At 43.8% G+C, this 25,053-nt stretch overlaps 2 protein-coding genes across 2 annotated transcripts; both read right to left on the bottom strand.

The window, feature by feature from the left end:
- Positions 1–2,426: 2,426 nt before the first annotated feature.
- Positions 2,427–3,365, bottom strand: LOC311097665 (olfactory receptor-like protein COR4; the record flags this gene model as incomplete). The annotated part of the gene is made up of 1 exon (XM_084137508.1): positions 2,427–3,365. The coding sequence occupies one exon, from the start codon at positions 3,363–3,365 to the stop codon at positions 2,427–2,429; it is 939 nt and encodes a 312-aa protein (XP_083993634.1).
- Positions 3,366–20,720: 17,355 nt separating this feature from the next.
- On the bottom strand, positions 20,721–21,915 carry LOC311098216 (olfactory receptor 4C11-like; the record flags this gene model as incomplete). The annotated part of the gene is made up of 1 exon (XM_084138307.1): positions 20,721–21,915. One exon carries the CDS (start codon positions 21,913–21,915, stop codon positions 20,986–20,988), a length of 930 nt encoding a protein of 309 aa, XP_083994433.1. The 3' UTR covers positions 20,721–20,985.
- Positions 21,916–25,053: the final 3,138 nt, after the last annotated feature.

Here is a 25,053-nt window from a genome sequence, read left to right as displayed (position 1 = left end):
TAAATGGAAAAGAAAAGGCATAAGAGTCGGCTGTTCTTACAGTTAAATATTTGACCACTTGCTTGAGCAACTTAATATAAGTAATCATTGAAATGCATGTGGCAATGCCAATTGTCTGTTTAATACAATAAATATGTGAATATAGCTTTTATTTGAGAGGATTTTGATTTCATATGGAAAGATATGCGTGGATTGATGCTCTCGGTTTCATTAATTAGTGGTTAATTAGAAATAATAAAATGTGTATATACCTTTTAAAAAGAGGTCATCTTAATCTTGTTGGGCTTTTAATTACCTACACTGTAGTGTTTGAATTATGCAAATAGACCAAGGAATGAGGAAGTTATGATATTTTGAAGTGTTTGGTCAAGCAGAAGAGGTCACAGTTTTTCATTGTTTTATTGTTTTAATTAGGTACACAAATGACCCCCAATTTCCGAATTCCATAACTATCTTAATAATTATCCGATTTTAATCATTTAAAACCATTTTAAAGGTATTTTTATTATCTATCATATGGTTATGATTATATATGAATTTTCTAGTATTGATTTTTTTTTTTGTCACATACCTAAGTAATGCATGGAATAATAGCCCTATGTTGTTTAAATTGTGTTTAAACGTGCATGCGTCCATTAAAGAGTGTGTACAAAGAGAATCGCAATGCTTACAAAACTTTTTTTTTTAAATAAAAGTTGCAGCGTAACTTCTGGATTTTAAATAAAAATAGTAAGTGTTTGTGGTACAGCCGTGAATCAGTTATTCATTAATTCAGGCGACCTTGAGTGTCCAGAAAGGCGCCAAATAAATAAAATGTATTATTATTATTATTATTATTCACTGCAACGCATCATAGGCCTATGTGAAGCACTATAGAGCTGGTAAGTCCCGCCCCTTCCGTAAAACCCCGCTGGACCTCAAAGTTGAAAAACCGTCAATGCAAGTGAATGGGAGAAAATAATTATTTTCTGGTCCCGTTTGAATTGTGCCATGAATGTGAACATATGTTGTCTGTGAATTTTTTATATAACTTTTCATGTTACGAGTTTGACAGTATATGGTATGATTCTTCAGCTAGCAGTTGTGGAAAAGACATAACGAGAAAGACTACATGTCGCCTATGTGACGTCACCCCATAAAGTTGACTTACCCGTGGTTTTCACCAACTTCAACGATTTTGTCCTCTCCCTGAAAGAAGGCGGTGAAGTGCACCAAAAACACAGCCTTGTTTAGCGGGATCCGTGAGCTAGTCCGTGTGCTAGTGGTGTTGACGTTTCAAACGCGTCGAGAGTTGTAGTCCACAAAGTGCTCTCACACAAAGTCTAACCGTATCAAACTTCTACCCGCTAAATTGTATCATTCTTTACACGAAAAGTTATATAAAAAATTCACAGACAACATATGTTCACATTCATGGCAAAATTCAAACGGGACCAGAAAATAATTATTTTCTCCCATTCACTTGCATTGACGGTTTTTCAACTTTGAGGTCCAGCGGGGTTTTGCGGAAGGGGCGGGACTTACCAGCTCTATAGCGCGTGCTGCTCCTGCACCGCACACACACTGCACACGGAGTATGTGTGAAATGGCCGTTAGATCCACCTACAGTTCTTAAAAACTTAGATGTGTCACGCACATAGTATCTCTTTATTTCGACAACAGCAGCACTCATCTTGTTTGTTTATAGCAGATGCCGATGAAGACAGTCGTAAACCGGAAACTGATATGCCAACTTCTGACAATAGCGGAAGTTCGTCGCGACGCTTGTGCACGTAGCCCATAGCATGTGTGAAGTCAAGATTTTGTGAACCTTTTAAAAATAAGACAGATACAAAATGGATGTGTTATCTATTTGTCCCTGGCATCACCTTCATGGCATTTGTTTTATAAAAGTCAATTGTCTATCGCTTTTTTTCTTTTAAGCATGTTTTTAATTATTCAGCACAACATTAAGAATTCATTTGTGTTCTGTGAGTTGCACAGAGGAACTCTTTCTTGTTTAATATTGCTTAATTGCAGAGGTTTTTTAAAACCAAATGAAAAGACAAAAGCATAGTGTGATTCAATTACACAATTCCTGTTTAATCGTTTTAGCCTTTATTAAAAGTCAAAACTTTCCCAATGTACACATGGTAACTCTTTTTACCTAATATATACTGGATACTTTTTTTTTATTTTTTATTTTTTTATCAATGCCTCTTCTCTATTACCCAATCCAAGCTTATTGCAACAATAACAAATTATCATTAATCTATTTAGCTGCTGCTTATGTGATAACCCTTGTATGTGACATATGACATATTTACCATAAACTCTAATTGTTCTTAGAATTTTCACATATGCCTATACACACAATAAAAGAGTAAAATAAAATTAATAAAAGTTTTTAGTAGAGTTATTTTATGGACATGAATAAATAAATGAAATCACTTTGTATTAACTTTATTTCTAAAAACATTTAAGATCCGTTGTCTTATTTCCTTGGCTTGTAAACCATATATTATAGGGTTTAAGGCTGGTGGAATAACATGGAACATTAAAGTGGATAGTTTCCTAGTTTCAGCATATACAGTGAAACGATGGAGAAAAATCCCGACAGATCCAGATACCAGCATGATTATATAAACAGTCAAGTGAGTGCTGCAGGTTTTTATGGCTTTGCTGTTGGTTGCTTTGTTTTTGCCTTTGAAGCAGATCATCGCTATTTTGAGGTATGTTAATGCCACACTACCTATTGATGAGGCATATAAAACCACAGTAAAAGTTAATCCATATACATTATTAATAACTGTACTTTCACAGGACAGTTTAAATAACGAAGCATTGTCACAAGCGTGGTTGTGAATCACAGATCTGCAGTGAGACAGGCGCACACTGAGGCCGATCAGAATTCCCACCAGCACTACTGCAGCACCCCAGGCTCCTGCCGAGAGTTTAGCCACCAAGTTATTGCTCATTATAGTTGGGTATCGCAGTGGATTGCATATGGCCACATATCTGTCAAAGGCCATGATTATTATCACAGTGTGAGATACTGCACCATTCAAATGTAAACAATAAGCTTGAATAACACACTCCACATATGTGATGTAGCGCTCAGAGGGGTCTTTTAAGAAATCCCTCAACAATTGTGGCAAAAGTGCAGTTGACCCCAAAACATCGTTCAGTGTCAAGTTGCAGAAAAGAACATACATAGGCTGGTGTAAATTTTGGTCTGCTGTGATCTGAATCATCATCCCAATGTTAGTTACCATTATAAATATGTAAACCATCAAAAGAAGGATAAATGAAGGAAAAATTGACTCAGTTGTAACTTGCAGTCCCTCCACCAGTAGCACACTGTATCTGAAAGTCAGGTTGTCCATCTGTAATCTAAACAAAACATACAGGTAAAATATATAATAAGATATAAAACTATATCTAACAGATAAAACATATAATACAAAATATAACACCTTACAGGAGCATAATCTTCTTTTCTCTGAATAAAGATTAGTTTGCTTGGTCATTTTATATGTGTGTCAAGTTCTGTGTTGTCATCCTAAGAGTGCAAACAATCTTTGCTGTGATTGGTGTATTGCTGGTCCAGTTAGTTTGCTGGTCACATAGGAAAAGGCATGATTCTGCTCCAAAACATGTTATATAATATTAGTAAGTCACTTAAAACTCATATTCATGTTACATTTGTTTATTTATCTTTTAAGAATGTTTTTAAATAATTTAGCACAACACTGGGAATTGAGAATTCCTTTGTGTTCTGTGTAAATATATTTTCACAGCGGAACTCTTTCTTGTTTAATATTGCTTAATGAAAACCAAATGAAAAGATAAAAAGGATGGTGTAATTCAATTTTGATGACCTGTTAAATCTTTTTAGCCTTTATTAAAACTCAAAACTTTCCCAATGAACACATGGTAACTCTCATTTACCTAATATATACTGGATGCTAGACTTGTAGTCAAGACCGCCTAAACCGAGACCAAGACACTACCAAGACCAGAGGGTATCGAGACCGAGACCGAGACCAAGACCAAGACAGACCAAGTCAAGACCAAGACCAAGTCGAGACCAAGACCGAGACCAAGTCGAGACCGGAGGGGAAAAAAACAGACTAGTGTTGAAGCTAAGCAATAACTTGTATGAATTCAAGAACAGCAGCATAGGGTTCAGCCGCAGTTTACATTCAATGCATATTAGATGGTATTACTTCAACTACACAGGCAGAACAATACAGAGACAGACCATGTCATGTGTGTGACTGTGAGCTCACTGTAAATGTTTTTGCAGACTGGGTGAGATCAACTATGTGTAGCAATTGCATGACGGCTGTTACTGCACTATTAGAGGATTGAGACTCCCTTAACTTTTGTGTACTGTTGAGGACTGACATGACTGTTACTGACTGGTTCATCTGACAAAACATCAAACACCTCCAACACCATCTTGCTCCTCCAACAACTGTCTAAAGAATGAGAAATATGTAACCAATTGAAATTATAATTAATGTGTAGATGAAAACGTATAACATCAAATTAAAGATACACAATTATAAACTTGGATTAGGACTAATGTTTAGTCAACACAACGGAGATATGCAGATGATATTTAAAAGACCATTTATTTAGTCTAACACCAACAACACAACATACACACACACACACACACACACACACACACAGATATCAAAGACACAAATTCATCTAAGCAAATGCCTGCCTATCTCTGCCGATTTCGGAGTCTCAGACTCCAAATGAATCCATTCTGCAACTTTTAAATACTTAATTACATTTTTAAAAACGAAATTATAGGCTTAAGTGCAGGATCCGAAAGTTGGTCGTTTTGTCGCTATGGTTACACACACACACAACACACACACACAACACACACACACACACACCGTTGGCGGTGCGCTCAAAGTCATCTGTCAGTTGTGTAGTTGTGCAGTTACCCAAAATGAATGACTCCTGAATGAAGTTAAAACCCATCATGTTACTGATATGTGTTTTTTAAACCAAGTGATCAAAGTGCTCGTTGCCGCTGTGATCAGTGGCCGCGGATACAGTGTTTTCTCGTGTGGCTCGAGCACACGCCGCACTGTCAGCACTCGGACGCGCGCTTCAATCCGTTCCATTGCGGATAATAATGTTGCATTATCGAACGTTGTGTCGTCGTGGATATTGTAGTATTGTATTGCTAAATCCCCCGACCACTATGTTGGTCTGAGACAGCGAGACCTAGACAAGGCCGAGAGGTCCGAGACCAAGACAAGACCAAGACCAAAGACCGTCAAGGCCGTGACAAGACCGAGACCACGTAAAAGTGGTCTCGAGACCGGTCTCAAGACCACTTTTACGTGGTCTCGGTCTTGTCACGGCCTTGACGGTCTTTGGTCTTGGTCTTGTCTTGGTCTCGGACCGGTCTCGAGACATACATCACTACTGGATACTATAACATAATCCAATCTTATTGCAACAATAACAAATTATCATTAATCTATTTTGCAGCTGCTAATGTGATCCTGAACAAAACATACTATATGATATTGGTGAGTCATTTAAAACTAATACTAAAGTTTAGTATTTGTGCAATATTTAATTGAAGTCCTTCAGGACATATTTGTCAGGCTTGTGTTCTGTTTAGTTCTTCACGTTGTTTCTGAGTTACATATTTTCTTGAATTTTAGTTCTACCAGAAAGACAGGCAGGTGAACGTTTGCATGTATTTATTCTGAAATGTATTAACAAATGGTAGTGAGTGCAGCTACAGTGATTCGTATTTAGTTGTAAAGAAAAGTTATTTGGGGTAGGCCCGTCCTTAGTCCGAATCCTGGGGATGCAGATTTGGCTAATCCTGCCTGAAGATGAAGGCAGGGGTGGAGCCTACCCCCCTATCGATGGACAGGGGCCAACTGGTGGTGGAAGGTATGGAGGGGAACGTCATTATCATTAACTGTGAACATGGAATGTCTCGGTTACGTATGGTAACCCTCGTTCGTAGAAAGGAGGGAACGGAGACGTTTGACAGAGGAGACCGACAGAAATGGGATCTTCGCAGAGAGACCAATCTACTTCAAGAGAAACTAAACGAGCCAATGCACATTGGCATGCGATAATTTGCAGCGTGGGTATATAATGAGCAGAAGGTGCAACGCATCTTTGGTTTTCGTTGAGGAGCCGAGCCAGAGTCCTGGCCGCACAGCGATAGTACAACAACATGGCGACGGGACGAACGTTACCGAGACGTTTGTCGGAGGAGACTGACAGAAATGGGATCCCTACTAAAACGCCATGTCGTTGGCCCAGTGCCCTGCATAAGCTTCACTTCTCTCCCTCTGTTAGGGGCAGAAGCTTATGCGGGGAGTTCCGGCCACTGATGTACCGCAAGAAACTCTCAGTGAGAACATTAGATAACACTGGGAAAGCGTGCCCTTTCCAGTGGAAGGGGAACGCTGCGGAAGTGGCGACTTGCTGTGAGGGAGGTAACGTGGAGAATACACATATGGATTAGCCAAGCAGGGTAGTACAACATATGGAGGTCTCTGGGGTGGTTCCAGCCTAATCCTAGGGGGGAAGCGCACCGGCAGAGACGGCAAAGCAGTCTCTGCCAAGGGAAAGAACTGGCTAGCCGACAGGGTAGCCATACCGTGGAAGAATACACATATGGGGTCACCGGAGGGACCGCTACATGTGGACACCCAGCCTAGAACAGGTTCCTCAGTGCATACGAGTGTTAGGCCTGGCATCAGATGCTACGCAATGTCTGACTGCCGCAGGGGTGATGGAGGAACTCAACAGGGTTATCCGGTTCCGGGGAACACTACTGGAGCAAATTGACACACGTATCTGGCCGACCAGGCAAGAATTACACAGCAAGCCGACACTTGAGCGGGTTCCCCGTGCTACTGGCCACTTGGGGCAAGTATATGGGAGGACACAGGCTCTACACGAAGGCTATAGAATCTAGCAAACATGTTGGGTGTCGCCCAGCCCACAACTCTAAATATATCTGTCAGCGAGGCGCCTAGAGCCAGCTCCCAGGAAAGAGCAACACTTCTAGCTGAGTGTCTTGGAATGTATGTTATTCAAGACAATAACATACATTATCCAGTGAGCTAACCTCTGCTTGGAGACAGCCTTTCCGTTCTGCTGGCCTCCGTAACAGATGAAGAGCTGGTCTGAAGTCATAAAGCTTTGCGTTCTGTCCACGTATAACTGCAAGGAGTGGACGGGACAGAGAAAAAAGCCAGGGCTGGGTCCGCTTGCAGGTTCACTGAAGGGTGTGGTAGAAACCTTGGGCACATATCCGGGCTGGGGTCTCAAGACAACGTGAGAGTCAGCTGGGACGAATACTAGGCACGATTCGTCGACCGAAAACAGACGGAGGGTAGTCGGCTGACTGCAGCGGTTCGAAGAGAGGTCTCTGCAATGCGCTGAGCACCAGAGACAGGTCCCAAGAGGGTATAAAGGGGGGAAGAGGCATATTTAGTCTCCTCGCTCCCCTCAGGAACCTGACGATCAGGTCATGCTTTCCCAACGACTTACCTTCAACTGCATCATGATGCGAGGCAATAGCGGCGACATACACTTTTAGGCTGGAGGGAGACAGCCTTCGCTCCAACCCATCTTGCAGGAAGGAAAGCACAACTCTGATCGGGCATCTTCAAGGTCTTCCTGGCGGGAAGAGCACCACTCAATGAATATGTTCCACTTCAAAGCATAGAGGCGCCACGTAGAGGGGGCTCTAGCGGAAGTGATGGTGTCTACCACCGCCTGGGGTAGATCACCTAGAACCTCCGCATCCCGTCCAGGGACCAGACATGGAGTTTCCAGAGGTCTGGACCATAGGGTGCCATAGAGTGTGCCGCCTCTGAGAAAGCAGGGCCTTCCACAGAGGAATTGGCCAGGGAGGGAATGTTGCGAGGAGTACTAGTTCTGGGAACCAGGTCCGGTTGGTCCAGTACAATTCAAATAACAAGACCCATTCCTCGTCCTCCCTGACTTTGCACAGGGTCTGTGCAAGAAGGCTCACTGGGGGAAACACATACTTGTGTAGGCACCGGGGACAGCTGTGTGTCAGTGCATCTGTGCCGAGGGTCGCCACTTTCCCAGAAGCATAAGCTGTCGTGAGAGCTTGTTGGATACACGATTGAGCACGCCTGGGATGCGAATGGCACAAAGCAACCTCAGATGCTTCTGACTCCATAGAAGATGGTGGGCGAGATGCAACGGGAGCGTAGACCACCCTGTCGGTTGATGTACGCAACATTCGCAGTGCTGTCCGTGCGGACCAGTACATGCTTGCCTTGAAGCGGCTCACAGCAAGACATACTGCTAGCAACTCGAGCCAGTTGACATGCCAATGCATCCCGTCAACAGACCCGAGACTACATGCCCATTGTACGTGGGCCCCCAGCTGGTGGCAGAGGCATCCGTGAATACCACTGGCTGAAGATTTGGTGACAGTGCGGGATAATGGAAACCCGGTACATGCTGCTCTGCCACGCCCATCTCGGGACCCGGCCATGAAGCCAGTGTTGAAGCGGCCTCATATAAAGCAACCCGAGCGGCATTATTGCGGCTGAAGATGCCATATGCCCCAGAAGCCTCTAAAAAAGTTTCAGTGGGGCCACTGTTCTGCGTTCAATACCGACTGGACACGCTCATCGGTGAGGCGCGCTGTCTGGTTGACCGAGTCCAGCTCCATACCAAGATAAGAGATGGTCTGCTCAGGGGAGATCTTGCTCTTTATATTGAAAATGCGTTTCTGCATGAGCATTTTGAACGGGAGCTTGTGCAAGGCCCGGCGAACTGAATCACATAGCCCAGTATATATATGTACCATATGATATATGCCAGGCCCCCAGAGGCTGCACCAGCGGGACCAACGGAACCACAGATGTACCCACAAGGTGGAGGGCAGGGTCCCAACTCAGGAGGCTGTGAGTCGGCCCAAAGTGGGGTATGTGTGTGCGGTGCAACACTCACCTGGCTCCACGGTTGAACAGAGGATGCGTGAGAAGGCTGAACTGTGTTCTCGAACCGTATGCTGCTGTCCGCTGGCGACTGAAGAAGGGGATGAGAGTGAAGGTGTCGTAACAGCACACACTGTCAATCTCGCTTTCTTGTGAAGAGGGGAATGAGAGTGACGAGACATAGCATTGTGCACTGCTATTCTCGCCTTCTTGCTAATAGTGGAACGAGAGTTGCGAGGCATAGCGTTGCAAGCTGCCATTCTGGTCCTCTTGGGAAGAGGGGAATGAGAGCGGCGAGGCATGGCGACGCACTCTGTCGTCCCCACCCTTGTGGCACGCAGAGATTTCAGAAACTGCTCTTTTATTGAAGGTGTGGGTACTACTGGCTGTGGGGCCAGTGGCAGAACAGAAAGAAAAGAAACAAAGGATTCTCCACCCGGCCCTCCTCTGGGGGAGGGAGTGGTGCGGACACCATCTCCCTGAAAGCAGTTCCCTCCATCTCTGGGTTGCCCGTCTCAGGGCAGCTTGCTCTTCCTTTTACCAGGGGGCTTGGCAGGAGGGCGCCCTTGGTGACGAGCAGATAAAGGGGATGCGGCCGACAGCTGGGTGGAGGCAGCAGCTGGCCATCGGGTCAGGATGTGCTTGATCACCTCCGTCTGCTTCTGGGCCGCCAAAAACTGCTGGGCAAAGTTCTTGATGGCGTCGCCGAAGAGGCCGGCCTGGGAGATAGGGGAGTTTAAGAACTGTTTTTTTTTGTCGGCCTCCCGCAAATCTGCCAGGTTCAGCCAGAGATGCCGTTCCTGGATCACCATGGTGGACATCGGCTGACCAAGGGAGCGCGCAGTGACTTTCGTCGCTCATAAGGCGAGGTCCGTCGCTGTGCACAGCTCCTGCATGCGACCTGGGACCACACTTGTGCATTTCCATGAGCGACTTGGCCTGGTAGACCTGCAGGAGCACCATGGCATGCAGGGCAGAGGCAGCTTCTACACAGGTTCTGTAAGCCTTGCCTACGAGAGCAGACGACAACTTGCAGGCCCGGGAGAGGAGACAAGGATTACCCCACCAAGTGTTCGTGGTCTTAGGACACAGTTGCATCGCAACCGACCGCTCCATTAGGGGGATATCCATGTGCCCCTTAGCTGCCCCTCCGACGAGGGTTGTGAGGGGGGAAGAGGCAACAGGCCGGTTTCGGGCATTTAGGGGGGCCGTCCATAAGCTAGTCACCTCATCATGCACATCCAGAAAGAAAGGCACTGGGGCAGGGCGCTGAGAACCAGCCCCAAGAAACCAATCGTCCAGCCGCGAGGGTTCGGGACATGGTGGAGGGTTCGACTTGAACCCGACGCTCACGACGGCCCGGGAAAGCATAGCAGTCAGCTCTGGGTCTGACTCGGTCAATGTTACGGTCCCCGAAGGGGGTGACGCAGCTGAATCATCATCCTCAGAAGACTCCTCCACCTCCAATGTGGCAAAGCCCCAAAAGTAATGACTGGGAATGCACGAGACGGTCCAGTGCGCTGTCTCGGATGCTCCACAGTTTTCGGTGCACAGAAGGAGTGTTGGGCCCGAGGAGGTGGTCTCAGTGGGGTAGCCAACACAGTAACCCTCAGATCACCAGTGTCATTAGCCGAAGTAGCCCATCTGGTGGCCACCAGATGAAGAACTAGATTGTGGAATGGACAAAGGGACTGAATACTGTTAAAGGTATTCAAGTCTCGATCGCAGCACCGTGATGGTCATGTTTCCGCAGTGAGAACATGACTCATCCACAAAAGCTGCCTCAGCGTGCCGAAGGCCCAAACACGCGAGACAGTGATCGTAAGCCAAATAGTCACCACATCCAGAAACACACGGGTGGAATGACATTTTGAAAAAGACGCACTCTCACACCTGTGTTTGCTCATTTAGGGGAAAACTTGCTCTCTCTCAGTGTTGAAGCGCACAGAGGGATTTCCGCGGCCAACAGCGGCTACATCCCCGCTGTGCAGCCTGCTGAGGCATTCAAAACCGAAACCAACTCGACCGCTCAGAGCTGTGAAAACAGCTGTTTTTTCGCTCTTAAGCAATCTCCGCTGCAGCGCGCCATCAACACCAACACCTCGAGAGGCTTCTTCTCCAAAAGAGCGCTCGAAGAGTGACTCAACGAAGAGGATTGCACTGGATATCCCCGCGCTGCGTGATGGAAGCAGCTGGCACAAATTATCTCATGCCAATGTGCATTGGCTCGTTTAGTTTCTCTCGAAGTAGCTTGGTCTCTCTGCGAAGATCCCATTTCTGTCGGTCTCCTCCAACGAATGTAGGAGTGACCGACTGAAAGGGAACAGAGAGTTCAGTGCCTATATACTCCAGGTGTCAAGCACTGACTGGCCAGACCTATTCATATGAATGAATGACGTGGCATTAGAGTCTTCCTGATAGAATTTACACTAAAAGCTTAATTTCTACAAGAAAGACTCAGGTGAAGGGCAGGTGAATGTTTGCATGGTATTTATTCTGTAAAGTATTAACAGATGGTAGTGAGTGAGCTACAATAATTTGTGTTTAGTTTTGTAGAAATGTTCTTTGGTGTAGGCCCCGTCCTTAGTCCGAATGCTATGCCAAGGGTCAGTTCTACCAGAAAGACTCAGGAGATAAAATAATGTAACAAAAGCATACATTTATTAACAGCCCAGCAAACAAATATTTATAAAGTTCTTTGGCGTAGGCCACGTCCGTAGCGTGCAATCCGAGGGTAGCGGAATCTGCATTTCCTGCCTGAAGACGAAGGCAGGGGCGCAGCCGACCCCCCCCCCCCCCCGGGAGGGACCATCCTGATGGTGGTGGGGAGAATGGAGGGGAAGGGACCATCCTGGTTGTGGTGGGGAGGATGGAGGTAATTGTTTGCGTCAGCATCTGCGAACGTAAGTACCGATCTTTTATACTGCAAGTATTAGAACATGATTGGTTAGATGTGAAGTTAATTAGTAATGAGTCTTCCTGGCAGAACTTACGCTAAAGCTTTAATTTATGTGAATAAAACAATGAAAAGCCATGATAGGCCAATTAAGTTTAGGACAACTAAAGGCCAGGTTACATAAAACAAACAGTCTTACCTCATGGCCACAATAGGACATCCTATGCGAAGGGTCACGATATGCCAGTTTTGTGAATAAAACGGTGAAAGGCCATGAAAGGCCAATTATGTGAAGGGCCAGGATAGGCCGGGTAACATAAACAATAATAGTCAGTCTTACCTAATGGCCACAATAGGCTGTGCTATGCGGAGGGCCACGATAGGCTGTGTTATGCGAAGGGCCACAATAGGCTGTGCTATGCGGAGGGCAATGATTAGCCAGTTATGTGAATAAAATGATGAAAGGCCATGGTTGGCCAATAATGTGAAGGGCCACAAAGTTACATAATACTATAATAGTCAGTCTTACCTGATGGCCAAGATAGGCCGTGCTATGCGAAGGGCCACGATTTGCCAGTTATGTGAATAAAATGATGAAAGGCCATGATAGGCCTATTATGTGAAGGGCCACTAAAAGTTACATAATGCAATAACAGTCAGTCTTACATGATGGCCACGATAGGTCGTGGTATGCGAAGGGCCATGATAGGCCGTGATATGCGAAGGGCCCCAATAGGCTGTGATATGCGAAGGTCCCAATAGGCTGTGCTATGCAAACGGACACAATATGATGTTTTATGAACAAAGTTCAGGAGGAACACGTTCAAATAATCAATTCAATCAGCATGAGAGGAGGCCTATAAATACGTAGCTGACAGTTTTTTTCTGCATCCCTCCACCACCCTGTCTCCTCACACTCGCCTGGTTACTATCCTAACCAGAGATACGGGGGGTGTACACATTCCGAGCTCGGAGCCCTCCCCCGGATAGCACACCAAATACACATACTCTTTTGCTCTTATCTAATCATTTGTAAGTGTGAACTCGTGAAATGCCAATTATGTGAATAAAACGATGAAAGGATATGATAGGCCAATTATGTGAAGGGAAGTCTTTGTAAAGACTGAAGCCAAGGATATAGTAGAATAACTAATTAAACCACCACCAGTAGCTAGAAAAGAGAAACATACCTTGATTATTACTTGAAAGTGCCTGCTGAGCATTTGAGTTAGTTTTAGAGTCAGATCTTGAATACTGAGAATGACCATGTACACAGCACCTTGGTAGAGGAGGCTGACGCCCCACGTACGGCTGTGTTCGTAGCAGCACCAGTACAAAAAGACATATCCTATGTAGAGGCGAGTTGGAAAACGCTTCGGTTATGTATATAACCATGGTTCCCTGAAAAGGGAACGAGACGCTGCATCAAAACGCTTTAGGAACGCCTCTGCGTGATTGCATCGCGTAGCATGTATGAAATCAGTCCAATGGTGTGACCAGGAAACTATAAAGCATTCCCAGACCAAACAGTGTTTGCTTCTGATAGACTGAAGCAAGTTGATCATGGGCAGCTGGAAGTATGGCAGGGCAACGCAGCCTCTCATTCCCTTTCCAAGGAACCATGGTTACATACTGCCCTACAAAGGCAAAAGACCTTAAGTCGCTAGAGTGTGGAACTGAGAAAAATGACTTTAAAGATTTTTAGTTGTCCCGCCAAATTAATTATAGGTAGGGCACTGGAAATCTGGCAAATAGATGTTTTAGTAATGAAAATTATATACATAAAAAAATCTTGAGCTCAAACTTGACTTTTGACCACTATTTTAAAGTTACTGTATGTTGCCTTTGTATTGTCAGCAAAAAGTGAGAAGTCATGCCAAGGCAAAAGGCAGTAACTTCCACATTATCAATATTTGGTTGCTGATCACCATTAACAAAATCATTATAGTAACACCTGTATAAAATCTAGTGATCATGGCATTTATTTTGTATGATTTACAATTATTTATAGCCATCTACCTATTGCTATCCTGTGATTTGGTTGCATTCTGATGGCATTATTAATACATTTGACATGACAAAATACCTCCATAGATATATTAGTCCAGCATTGGCTCGACCGTGTTTAGGGCGGGGCTGAAGATGCCGGCGAAGTTTTGGCACTCTGTCAGCTAGATGCATGAGTGTTTCAACCAGGTCCAGTACCCGAACTGGGTGAGGCGGGGCTTTAGTTCTTGGTTGTATTCATCTGCTACGGCAATGTGTAACATTTTTCTGTCAACTCTGCATAATCCGTCGCGATCGATATCGCACATTTGTCGATGGAGCGGTTTCAGACCATACTAAATGTTCTGACCGCAATTGTGCAGGACAAAGCTCTGAGGACATCAGAAGTTAGAGGGACTGATGACAGCTGTACAAAGTACACAGGCTACACCGTAATTTTAATTTTAATGGACATTAAAACAAAGGCAGATAACTGTACAATCAGGTAGGTAGTATTATGTGATAGAACACCGGCACAGTAACTTCATATTGACGCACGACTAAACAAAGACAGAGCACCGTAACTCAATTTGAGCGTTCCAAAACAAAGCAAAAGAGCGGTAACTGTTACGGTGTTCTGCCTTTGTTTCTCATGGGCTTTTGGAAGTTACTGTTAAGACAACTCATTATTTTCTCGAAAAAACAACGGAATTGATTCAAGATACTCATCCACATGATAAAGGAGGTCTTGAATGTGCCAAAAATATAAATAACTCATTTTCGACCAAAAACGAAGTTACGGTCTTTTGCCTTTGCACGGCAGCATACGTAACCGAGACATTCCCTTTCAAGTGAACTCACGCTACGTAGAAACGAGAGCTAAGACGAGAGCAGCTGCGACCCTGCAGTGGAGCCCAAGTCAAGGTCATAAAATCTCATGAATGTTTGTGGTGAGGACCAGCCTGCCGCATCACAGACATCCTGGAGGGAAACTCCTGACAGTAGCGCTTTAGAAGTGACCATACTAGATTAGGTGCCCATGTGTTTTCTTCCGTGGTACGGCTTTCCTGTCGGCAAGCCCATGTCTTTCCCTTGGCAGAGCCCCTAAGCCATCTCAGCTCGGTAATGACTCCCCCCATTTAGGCTGGATCTACCACAGAGCACCTTCCATATGTAATACTGCCATAATGGTAACAAAAATCTTACCTCCCAATGGGCGGGATGTGGCCTCCGTAGCATCCCTTTCAGTTTTGCACGCTTTCCCAGTGTTATCCAATAGTCTCACTATGTGGGTGAGAAGGAGCAGCAGTGATCGACTTTCTCCGTGTACAGCCCAATCCTTAAATCCGCAACTAGCAGGTGAGGTTTACCCAGCGAGCATTTGGTCTCACAGCGGACGCAGTGTGAGAAAATCTCCCGGTCAAGCTCTCATTTTCCTCTTTCCTGTTTCCTCTTTCTGTCCAGCGAGCATTTGGTCTCACAGTGGACACAGCGAGAACTTTCCCGGTAGAGCACTTACATTTTCTCTTCCGTCCAGCGAGCATTTGGTCTCACAGGGGACGCAGTGTGAGAAAATCTCCCGGTCAAGCTCTCATTTTCCTCTTTTCTCTTTCTGTCCAGCAAGCATTTGGTCTCACAGTGGACACAGCGAGAACTTTCCCGGTAGAGCACTGACGTTTTCTCTTCCGTCCAGAGAGCATTTAGTCTCACAGCGGACGCAGTGTGAGAAAATCTCCCGGTCAATCTCTCATTTTCCTCTTTCCTGTTTCCTCTTTCTGTCCAGCGAGCATTTGGTCTCACAGTGGACACAGCGAGAACTTTCCCGGTAGAGCACTTACGTTTTCTCTTCCGTCCAGTGAGCATTTGGTCTCACAGCGGACGTAGTGTGAGAAAATCTCCCGGTCAAGCTCTCATTTTCCTCTTTCCTGTTTCCTCTTTCTGTCCAGCGAGCATTTGGTCTCACAGTGGACACAGCGAGAACTTTCCCGGTAGAGCACTTACGTTTTCTCTTCCATCCAGCGAGCATTTGGTCTCATAGCGGACGCAGTGTGAGAAAATCTCCAGGTCAAGCTATCATTTTCTCTTTCCTGTTTCCTCTTTCTGTCCAGCGAGCATTTGGTCTCACAGCGGACGTAGCGAGAACTTTCCCGGTAGAGCACTTACGTTTTCTCTTCCGTCCAGCGAGCATTTGGTCTCACAGCGGACGCAGTGTGAGAAAATCTCCCGGTCAAGCTCTCATTTTCCTCTTTCATGTTTCCTCTTTCTGTTCAGCGAGCATTTGGTCTCACAGCGGACGCAGCGAGAATTTTCCCAGTAGAGCACTTACGTTTTCTCTTCTGTCCAGCAAGCATTTGGTCTCACAGCGGACGCAGTGTGAGAAAATCTCCTGGGCAAGCACTCATTTTCCTTTTTACTGTTTCCTCTTTCTGTCCACCGAGCATTTGGTCTCACAGTGGACGCAGCGAGAACTTTCCCGGTAGAGCACTTACGTTTTCTCTTCCGTCCAGCGAGCATTTGGTCTCACAGCGGACGCAGTGAGAAAATCTCCCGGTCAAGTACTCATCTTCCTCTTCCCTGTTTTCTCTTTCTGTCCAGCGAGCATTGGTCTCACAGCAGAGAAAGAAAGGCGCAAACTCTCCCGATCGGTTGCTCCAAATTACAACTGCTCCCCGTTTGCAGGCCAGCAGGGCCCGTCAGTCCAGGCGCAGTGAGCCGCCATCACGGGCCCCCCTGTCCAAACATCCAGACCCTTTCTCGAGATGCCAGCCTGCCAATCTCGGCACTCATTTAGGGGGGTCTTTAGTCCGGCGGCTGTCCTCTGCTCTTTAGCCTTTTGGGGGGAGTACTCTGGGTTCGGGCCGAACTCCGAGCTCGGAGCCCTCCCTCCGGACAGCATGCCAAATATGCATTAAACTTTACCCCCTGAAATTGAATGTAAGTGTGAACTCGTGAAATGAGGTTTTATTAACAAAGTTCGGGAGGAGCACGTTCAGATAATTAACACAAGTGGAGAGCACTCAACAATCAATGGTAAGAGGTATATATACACTCAGCAGTCTCACCTCAATCCATTGACAGTTTTGCAGCATCCCCCCACCACCCCTTCTCCACACTTCTAGTCCTAAACACTTACATACGGGGGAAGTACTCTGGGTTCGGGCCGAACTCCGAGCTCGGAGCCCTCCCTCCGGACAGCACGCCAAATACGCATTAAACTTTACCCCCTCAAATTGTATGTAAGTGTGAACTCGTGAATTATGCTCGCTTTGAGGCCTCTAACACCACTCCTAGCACTAGACTCACTATACCACCTGGTGAGCAGCCACCCAGTGTAACCACAGAAGATGTTAGGAGGGCCCTACAGAGAGTCAAGCCACAGAAAGCTGCAGGCCCAGATAACATCCCAGGCAGGGTCCTGAAAGACTGTGCACATCAGCTCTCAGAGGTACTGACTGACATTTTTAATATCTCACTCTCAAAAGCAGTTGTACCATCATGCTTCAAATCTGCTACCATCATTCCTGTGCCTAAGACTACTACAGTGTCATGCTTGAATGACTATCGCCCGGTAGCACTCACCTTGATAGTGATGAAGTGCTTTGAGTGGCTGGTCATGACTCAAATCAGTGAGAAAATTGATGCCAGCATTGACCAGAATCAGTACCCTTATAGAAAGAACAGGTCCACCACAGATGCTGTCTCATCAGTTCTGGCTCTTACCCACCTTGACAGCAAAGACACCTATGCGAGACTGCTTTTTATGGATTTTAGTTCTGCTTTTAATACAATCATTCTACAGACATTGACACATAAACTGGAGACTCTTGGACTGAGTTATTCACTGTGCTGGACTACTGGGTACTGGACTTTTTAACCAATAGAAGACAGTCTGTAAAAATCCATAACATCATTTCTTCCACCATTGTTCTCAACAGCGGCTCGCTGCAGGGATGTGTCCTGAGCCCAATGCTGTACACACTGCTGATGTATGATTGCTCTGCCAGACATCCGAGTAACCATATTGTCAAGTTTGCAGACGATACTGTTGTGGTGGGACTCATTTCTCAGAATGACGAGTCAGCTTACAGATCAGAGGTGGAACAAATGGTGGCCTGGTGCAGGGATAACAATCTCTGCATTAATGTGGAAAAAAACTAAAGAAATGATTGTGGACTTCAGAAAAACCAACAGGAATCATGGAAGTTGGATTCCTGTTGGCACACACTAACCCGACCCCTAAACCTACCCATCTCTCTCTCTCTCTCTCTCTCTCTCTCTCTCTCTCACACACACACACACACACACACACTAACCCGACCCCTAAACCTACCCATCACACACATACACACAAGTCAAGCGTTTTTTGTCTATAAAACGCAGATAGCAGGCCGGGTGAAACCCGTAGTTGTTGGGACATCAGAGACCGGTTTGTTCAGGAGGGCAACATGTTTATTAGCAATAGCTAACGTTAGCTCCGTAGTGTCCGACGTTTTGAGCCATTCCTACGTACATTGCTTGATTTTTTCCCATCGGACTTCAGTAAAGGGCTGCGGACCTTTCCCACCATCTTTTCCGACATGAAGAATACACTTTACGGGTGTTAATCGAGCTTGATCGCTGCTATCAGATGAAGATGCGCTGCTTACGTCCTCCTCCATGTTTACATGTGCGTAGTGATATTGGCTTGATTTCGGCTCTGACCTACTTACATTTTCGATGCTGATTGGTTGAAAATCTAGCTCAACAGTTTTATATGTCTCAATACGCAGTCAATATAGTGCGCCAATAAATTACACTTTTCTCATTAACTGCAGGATGATGCGTGGAGAACTTTTTGCTTGGATACCTTTTATTAACGTTGAACATATTGAGCAAAAGAAAAAGTAGTGCCCCGTTTGTCGGAACGAAACTGAACGATACAGCTCACGTACAGCGGCCTATGTGTGTTACAGTGTGGTATAGAAACTGCTCTGTGACAGATAGGAAGGCAGCGTGTGGTTAAGACGGCAGAGAAAATCATTGGATGCAGTCTCCCGGCAATCGGAGACACATACATCAACAGATGCAGGACTAGGGCTGCCAGAATTATGAAAGACTTCCCCCACCCTGCCAATAGACTATTTGTCCCTCTCCCCTCAGGCAGGAGGCTACGCAGCATCAGAACCAGAACAACCAGGTTAAAGAACAGCTTCTTTCCAGAAGCTGTCAGACTTATTAACTCTGCCACACTCCAAAACTGAAAATGAAATTTTGTCCTAAAAGTTACACTGTTACTACTATGCTGCTAATTCTTCAGGGTTTTTAGTGTGTATATATATATTGGTGTGTATGATTTGTTATCTGTATTTATTGTATTTATTCATGATGAGTTTTAGTTATTTATTTATGAGTGGTTTTAACCAGACCTCAGCATCTAATTTCGTTCCAGCTCATGTGTCATGTTTTGGAATGACAATAAAATTCTCTTGACTCTTGACTCGATTTTGATTTTAAACTAGCAAAAGTGGATTCGGACACGCCCTAAGTGCACTTGCGCCGTGCGCTTTAGACCATGCGTTAAAATATGGCCCTAGATGGCCCAGACTGATATGCCCTTTAACATGAAATCTACCAGCAATCACATTATTTACTCCACATCACAAGCTGTTTCTTTGGCCAATGAGTAGACCTAGTCAGGAAAGCGCCGGGGCAGAAATGTAAGGCTTAATACCAGTTTTGTTTTATCTGACTTTTGTCTAATTGACAGATTGAATTTTTTTAATCTCATCTTTTTTTTTTTTTTTGGTAAGAAATCAAATACACTGCTAAACAATAACCACTAATATCTATAATATTTTCCCCCTATATTTTATGACAATTTTATGACAACAGTTGCACTCGCGCCATGTCGGATTCGCTATTTACATGGCGGAAAACACTGAACGCGTCTCCAGAGAGCAAACAGATCTGCACGTGCGCAAGATTACAGTGACGAGCAGACCTACGGGACAAGCTGGATTCCACCATATCTTTACACAATATGAATCTTTTACATTGTAATCCTTTTATTTTTTATAATTGGTTAGTTTGTGTGCTGATGCCCTGTATGTGTAATAAGCAGAATGTGCGCGCGTTGAGGACTCATTACCAACACGCTCTTTAAATAACAAAGAAAATACTGCGCCATTGACTTTAGACCAGGTTTTTGTTGGTTAATGGCGCAGTCTATTTCAGTTGCCTCAAAATAGCAATTCGCCAACAACGACCCTGAACACCTCGTTTTCAGACCAGCACACCCATGGGCGCACAAATGTATACTATTTAAACAACTTGGCGCAGGACGTGACAATGATAACTGCATCTGGCTGAAACTAGGAAAAAACACTTGGGCCTGGGACCCTAGAGTTTTATGACTGAACTAGATGTGAATTCAATTAAAAGAATAAGGATACATATTAAAGCAATATTAACCAATATTAGGGGATACATTCCAGATTAATGAACCTCAGTATCTGATGAAGAATTGTCTATGTATAGTATGTCATCCAACTGAAAGTTGGATTTAGGTAGCTTATTTTGATTGTAACAACGTATAGCAAGATCGCAATACCCTCTACTGATATTGTATAACCACAACGGAAAGGCTGAAGGGTGAAGTACCCTTCTTACATATACAGTTGGGGAGTTGAGAATTTTGTGATCTAGGGTTGACTCAATCAAAGCTCACAGAAGTTTCAAATATTCTTGCTTTCTGTGCATGTGCAAATGCTGATGCACAAATATTGCCTGCTTTTATTATTTACACACATATTGCTTAATACATCCTCATTATCATATAAAGTAATTATATAAAGTAATCATACACTTGAAATGATGAAAAGAACAAATTAATTATTTATATTTATTTAATGTACACCTGCTGCAAATTATGCATTCATTATTATGCTGATCGTTATCACATATTTATGTTATACATGTCATGCGCCCTGCTTTGTCTGCTATACCTATACACAGGAAATTCTTGAGAAGAAATTAAAATACATATTTAAGTATTTACAATTTCAAATTTGCACTCAAAGAAAATTTTCACATCATAACAGTGGCTAATCTATTGCATACATTAATATTTTAATAAATTAAAATCAGCTAGAATTAACTTTTTTTTATGCAAAGTTTTAACATTCTTTGTCTTATTACCTTGGCTTGTAAACCATATATTATGGGATTCAATCCTGGTGGTATAACATGAAACATTACACTCCCGAACTTCCTACTCTCAACATATTCTGGGAAACGATGGAGAAATATTGGTACAAATCCACAGATCTGCATGATAATATAAACAGTTAAGTGAGTGCTGCAGGTTTTAATGGCTTTGCTGTTGGTTGCTTTGTTTTTGCTTTTTATACATACAATTGCTATTCTGATATATGTCAATAACACCCACCCCAATGAGGAGGAGAGTAAAACCACAGTAAAACTTAATCCATATACATTATTAATCACTGTGTTTTCACAGGACAGTTTAAATAGTGAAGCGTTGTCACAACAGTGGTTTGAAATGAATGATCTGCAGTGAGACAGACGCACACTGAGGCCGATCAGAATTCCCACCGGAACTACTGCAGCACCCCAGGCTCCTGCTGACAGTTTAACCATCATTTTATTGCTCATTATAGTTGGGTATCGCAGTGGATTGCATATGGCCACATATCTGTCAAAGGCCATGATCATTAAAATAGTATTGGATGTTGTTCCATATAAATGTGTAAAAAATGCTTGGAAAACACACTCCACATATGTGATGTAGCGCTCAGAGGGGTCTGTTAATAAGTCCTTCAGTAAACGTGGTATAAGGACAGTTGTTCCCATAATATCACTCACTGGCAAGTGACAGAAAAGAATGTGCATAGGCTGGTGTAAACTTTTTTCTGCTGAGATCTGAATCAAAATCCAAATGTTAGACACCATTACAAAGACATAAGCTATCAAAAGAAAAATGAACGTGAGCTTGCTGGACTGAGGTGTAACTTGCAGTCCGTCCAGTAAGAGTACACTGTATCTGAATGTCAGGTTATCCATTTGTGACCTAAAGAAAACATACAAATTAAGTGACAAACACTTGTATTAACAGCATATTCTGTCAAAGCATTGCTACAGGTAGATCATATCTTCCAGAGAGTAGTCATATAATGTTCACAAGATAATAACTAGGGTTTTCTTAGTTATGTCATGCTTTACAATCTATTTCTTCCTGTAGAAAGGTTACTCAATTTATCAAGGGAATTTTTCTTTTTTTTTTTACACTCGCTAACAGAACTTAAGCTATATTGTTGATTGTTGTATAATTATGTAACATAATTTTGATATAATATGACTACATCTGAAATATTCTTAACTTACCAAGGACAATGACCGATATATACACAGTTGTCTCGTCACTTTATATACAGAGTCATCTAATCTATTAATCAGTGTTACCGAGTTATCATTTGTTATGAATAGCACAATCTGCTCGTCTCGGAGTAGATTTAAGCTGGCTTGACCATTTTATTTATATGTCACCAGAGCTTAAGCCTTGTCGTCATGCCCCAAGAGTGAAAATACACTTTTAGCTCTCTTTTCTGCAATTGGTGCACTGGTTGCCAGGGGTGTGTTTCTCAAAGGCATTTTTGCAAGTTTTTTGTTACAATCAAAGTTCAATGATTTAGTGTTTCCCAAAACCATAATTCTATTATATATTTGCAAACAGCATTGCAAAATTGTGGTTGGAACTGCAGCTCTCAACCTGTCGTTAGAAGCTTAGTTTGGAGTTAGAATGAGAGTTGAACTTAATTAGATCATGCTCCTGATATCGTTTCATATTTATTTGAATTTCATTCTGTATCTTTTAGTGTGTCAAGCACCATTTTTGAAGAGTGCACATTACAACACTCAAGCTCCTGGAACCCTGGATTATGACATAATACAGACCCTTTCCAAAAAATTTGAATATCATGGAAAAGTTTATTTATTTCCATAATTCCATTCAAAACGTTAAACTTCCATAGATTATAGATTCAGGGCCCACAACTTAAACGATTTCAAGTATTTTGTTGTTTATTTGTACATAATTTGGGCTTTCAGCTCATAAAACCCACGAAAAAATTTGAATATTACATGAAATCACACAGTAATTACACAGTGATACCATGGTCATTGAACCAGGTTTAGGTTATTTTGACAGTGTGGGCAGGTGCAAATCCTGCTGAAAAATTAAGTCTTTGGTCTCCAACAGTTAGTGAGAGAAGTTGGTGCTAGTTTTTAGAATGTTTTTGTAACCTTTGTTTTTATTTTTGCTCTTATCCATGAAATATGTACGAGTATCGTACGAATTTGACAACTTGTTAAATCCTGTGAATTATTAAGACTTTCAGACTATGTTTGTACTGATTGGGCTATGGGTTTTGTGAGAAAAGGTTTAAGAAACAACAAATGCTTGATAAAATGTTTGATTTAGGGTTAAAACCAACACATACATACCATTGTGAATATTTGCCTTTGCAGCTTTCCGTCTCCTCCGTTTACTTGTCCTCAAACAATAATGGGCTGACTGAGTCCGAAAGGTCCTTTTGGTCTTTTCAGCTGAAAAAAGAGAAAAGAAAATATCATTATGTATAATATATAGGATTATTTAAAGGAAAAAGTACTGATTTACCTTACAAATATTGGATGTTACATTATAAAGCATTAAAAGCATGGCAAGTGTTGTGGTCAATATGCATTTACAACAAATATGACTTTAAAACTACAAATACTGGGGAAAAAGTGTGGTAAGTTTTGTGATTACTGTCCTTTTACCACACCTATCACAGTAAAACTAGGGTTATTGTGGTAAAAGTATGGTAAGTGTTGTGGTTACTGTGCATTTACAATAAGTATCACATTAAAACTACCAATAGTGTGGTAAAAGCATGGTAAGTTCCCTTTCAAGGGAACTCGCGTTGCGTCGAGATTGACGCTATGGGGAACGCCTTGCGTGATGATGTCTTGAAGCACATGTAAAATCAGTCCAATGGTGTGGCGGAACGTCAGAGGCGGGTGACGTCACGTACCAGGAAACTATAAAGCCTGCCCGAAAACAGAAAGCGAAAGCTTCTCTGTCTTCAGTAGCGCTCTATGTGAAATCTGTCTCGTTATTTGGTGTTGTTTGTCTTTATATCATATCTATATATAAAGTCATGGCAAGCAAGCAGCAGTTCAAACAGTGTGTGCACCCCTGCCCGCGTTATTTAACGGGTGGGGACACTCACGTTTTGTGTGTTGCTTGTTTGGGTGAAGAGCATGCCCAGTCAGCACTCGAGGGTGCTGGCTGTGAGCATTGTGACGCGCTCCCTTTGCGTACGCTCCGATCCCGCCTGGTGTTCTTTAGCGGGGAGGAGACGCTCGCGAATTATCTCTCTCCAGCGACGGCATCTTCCCTAAAGGCTCCAGCTCTGCCCACTAAGCCCGTCAGAGTGACATCCTCTCTGGTGGGCAAGGCTTATTCCGCTTCTGGTCAGGCTGCAGCGTGTCTTCACACCATGTTACTTTTGCAAGCCTATCAAGCTGAATTATTGAGCGATCTAGATGAGGACGGGGGGATTGGTCCTGAGGTTGTTTGTGAACTTCGTAGAGCCACAGATTTGTCTCTCAGGGCCACCAAGGAGACCGCTAAATCCATCGGGCGGTCTATTGCAGCCCTGGTGGCCACTGAGAGGCATCTGTGGCTCAACCTCAGTAACATCAAAGAGAAAGAAAAGAATATTCTTTTGGATTCGCCTGTTTCTACGTCAGGTCTCTTTGGTAATGCTGTCAATTCTGCTGTTGAGAAATTTCAAGAAGCATCTAAGCAGGCAGCTGCCCTTCAAAAACTCCTTCCCCGCCGCTCTTATCAAGAGGCTGCTGAGCGGGAGCAGCCTCACACATCCAAAATGAGCTCACATGCATCACATCGTGCCACTCAGAAACAAAGCGTTTCCTCCCGTGCTCCCCCACAAAAATCATGGGGACACGGAGGGTGCTCTCAAACCCAGCAGCCTTCGAGGGGTAGAACGGATCTGCAGACCGTTATTATCGCCAAGAAGGCTGCGGGGAAGAAATCCTGACGCTCGAGGGCTCAGGAAAATGAGGGTAGTCCCCCCCGAAGTAGAGCGTTCAACACCTCTTTTTACGGTGCCCTCAGGGGACCGTTCTGCCAAC

The sequence above is a fragment of the Abramis brama genome, assembly GCF_963993115.1.
Source record: "Abramis brama genome assembly, chromosome: 15".
Taxonomy (NCBI): Eukaryota; Metazoa; Chordata; class Actinopteri; order Cypriniformes; family Leuciscidae; genus Abramis; species Abramis brama.
This window is presented reverse-complemented; position numbering and strand designations above follow the sequence as displayed.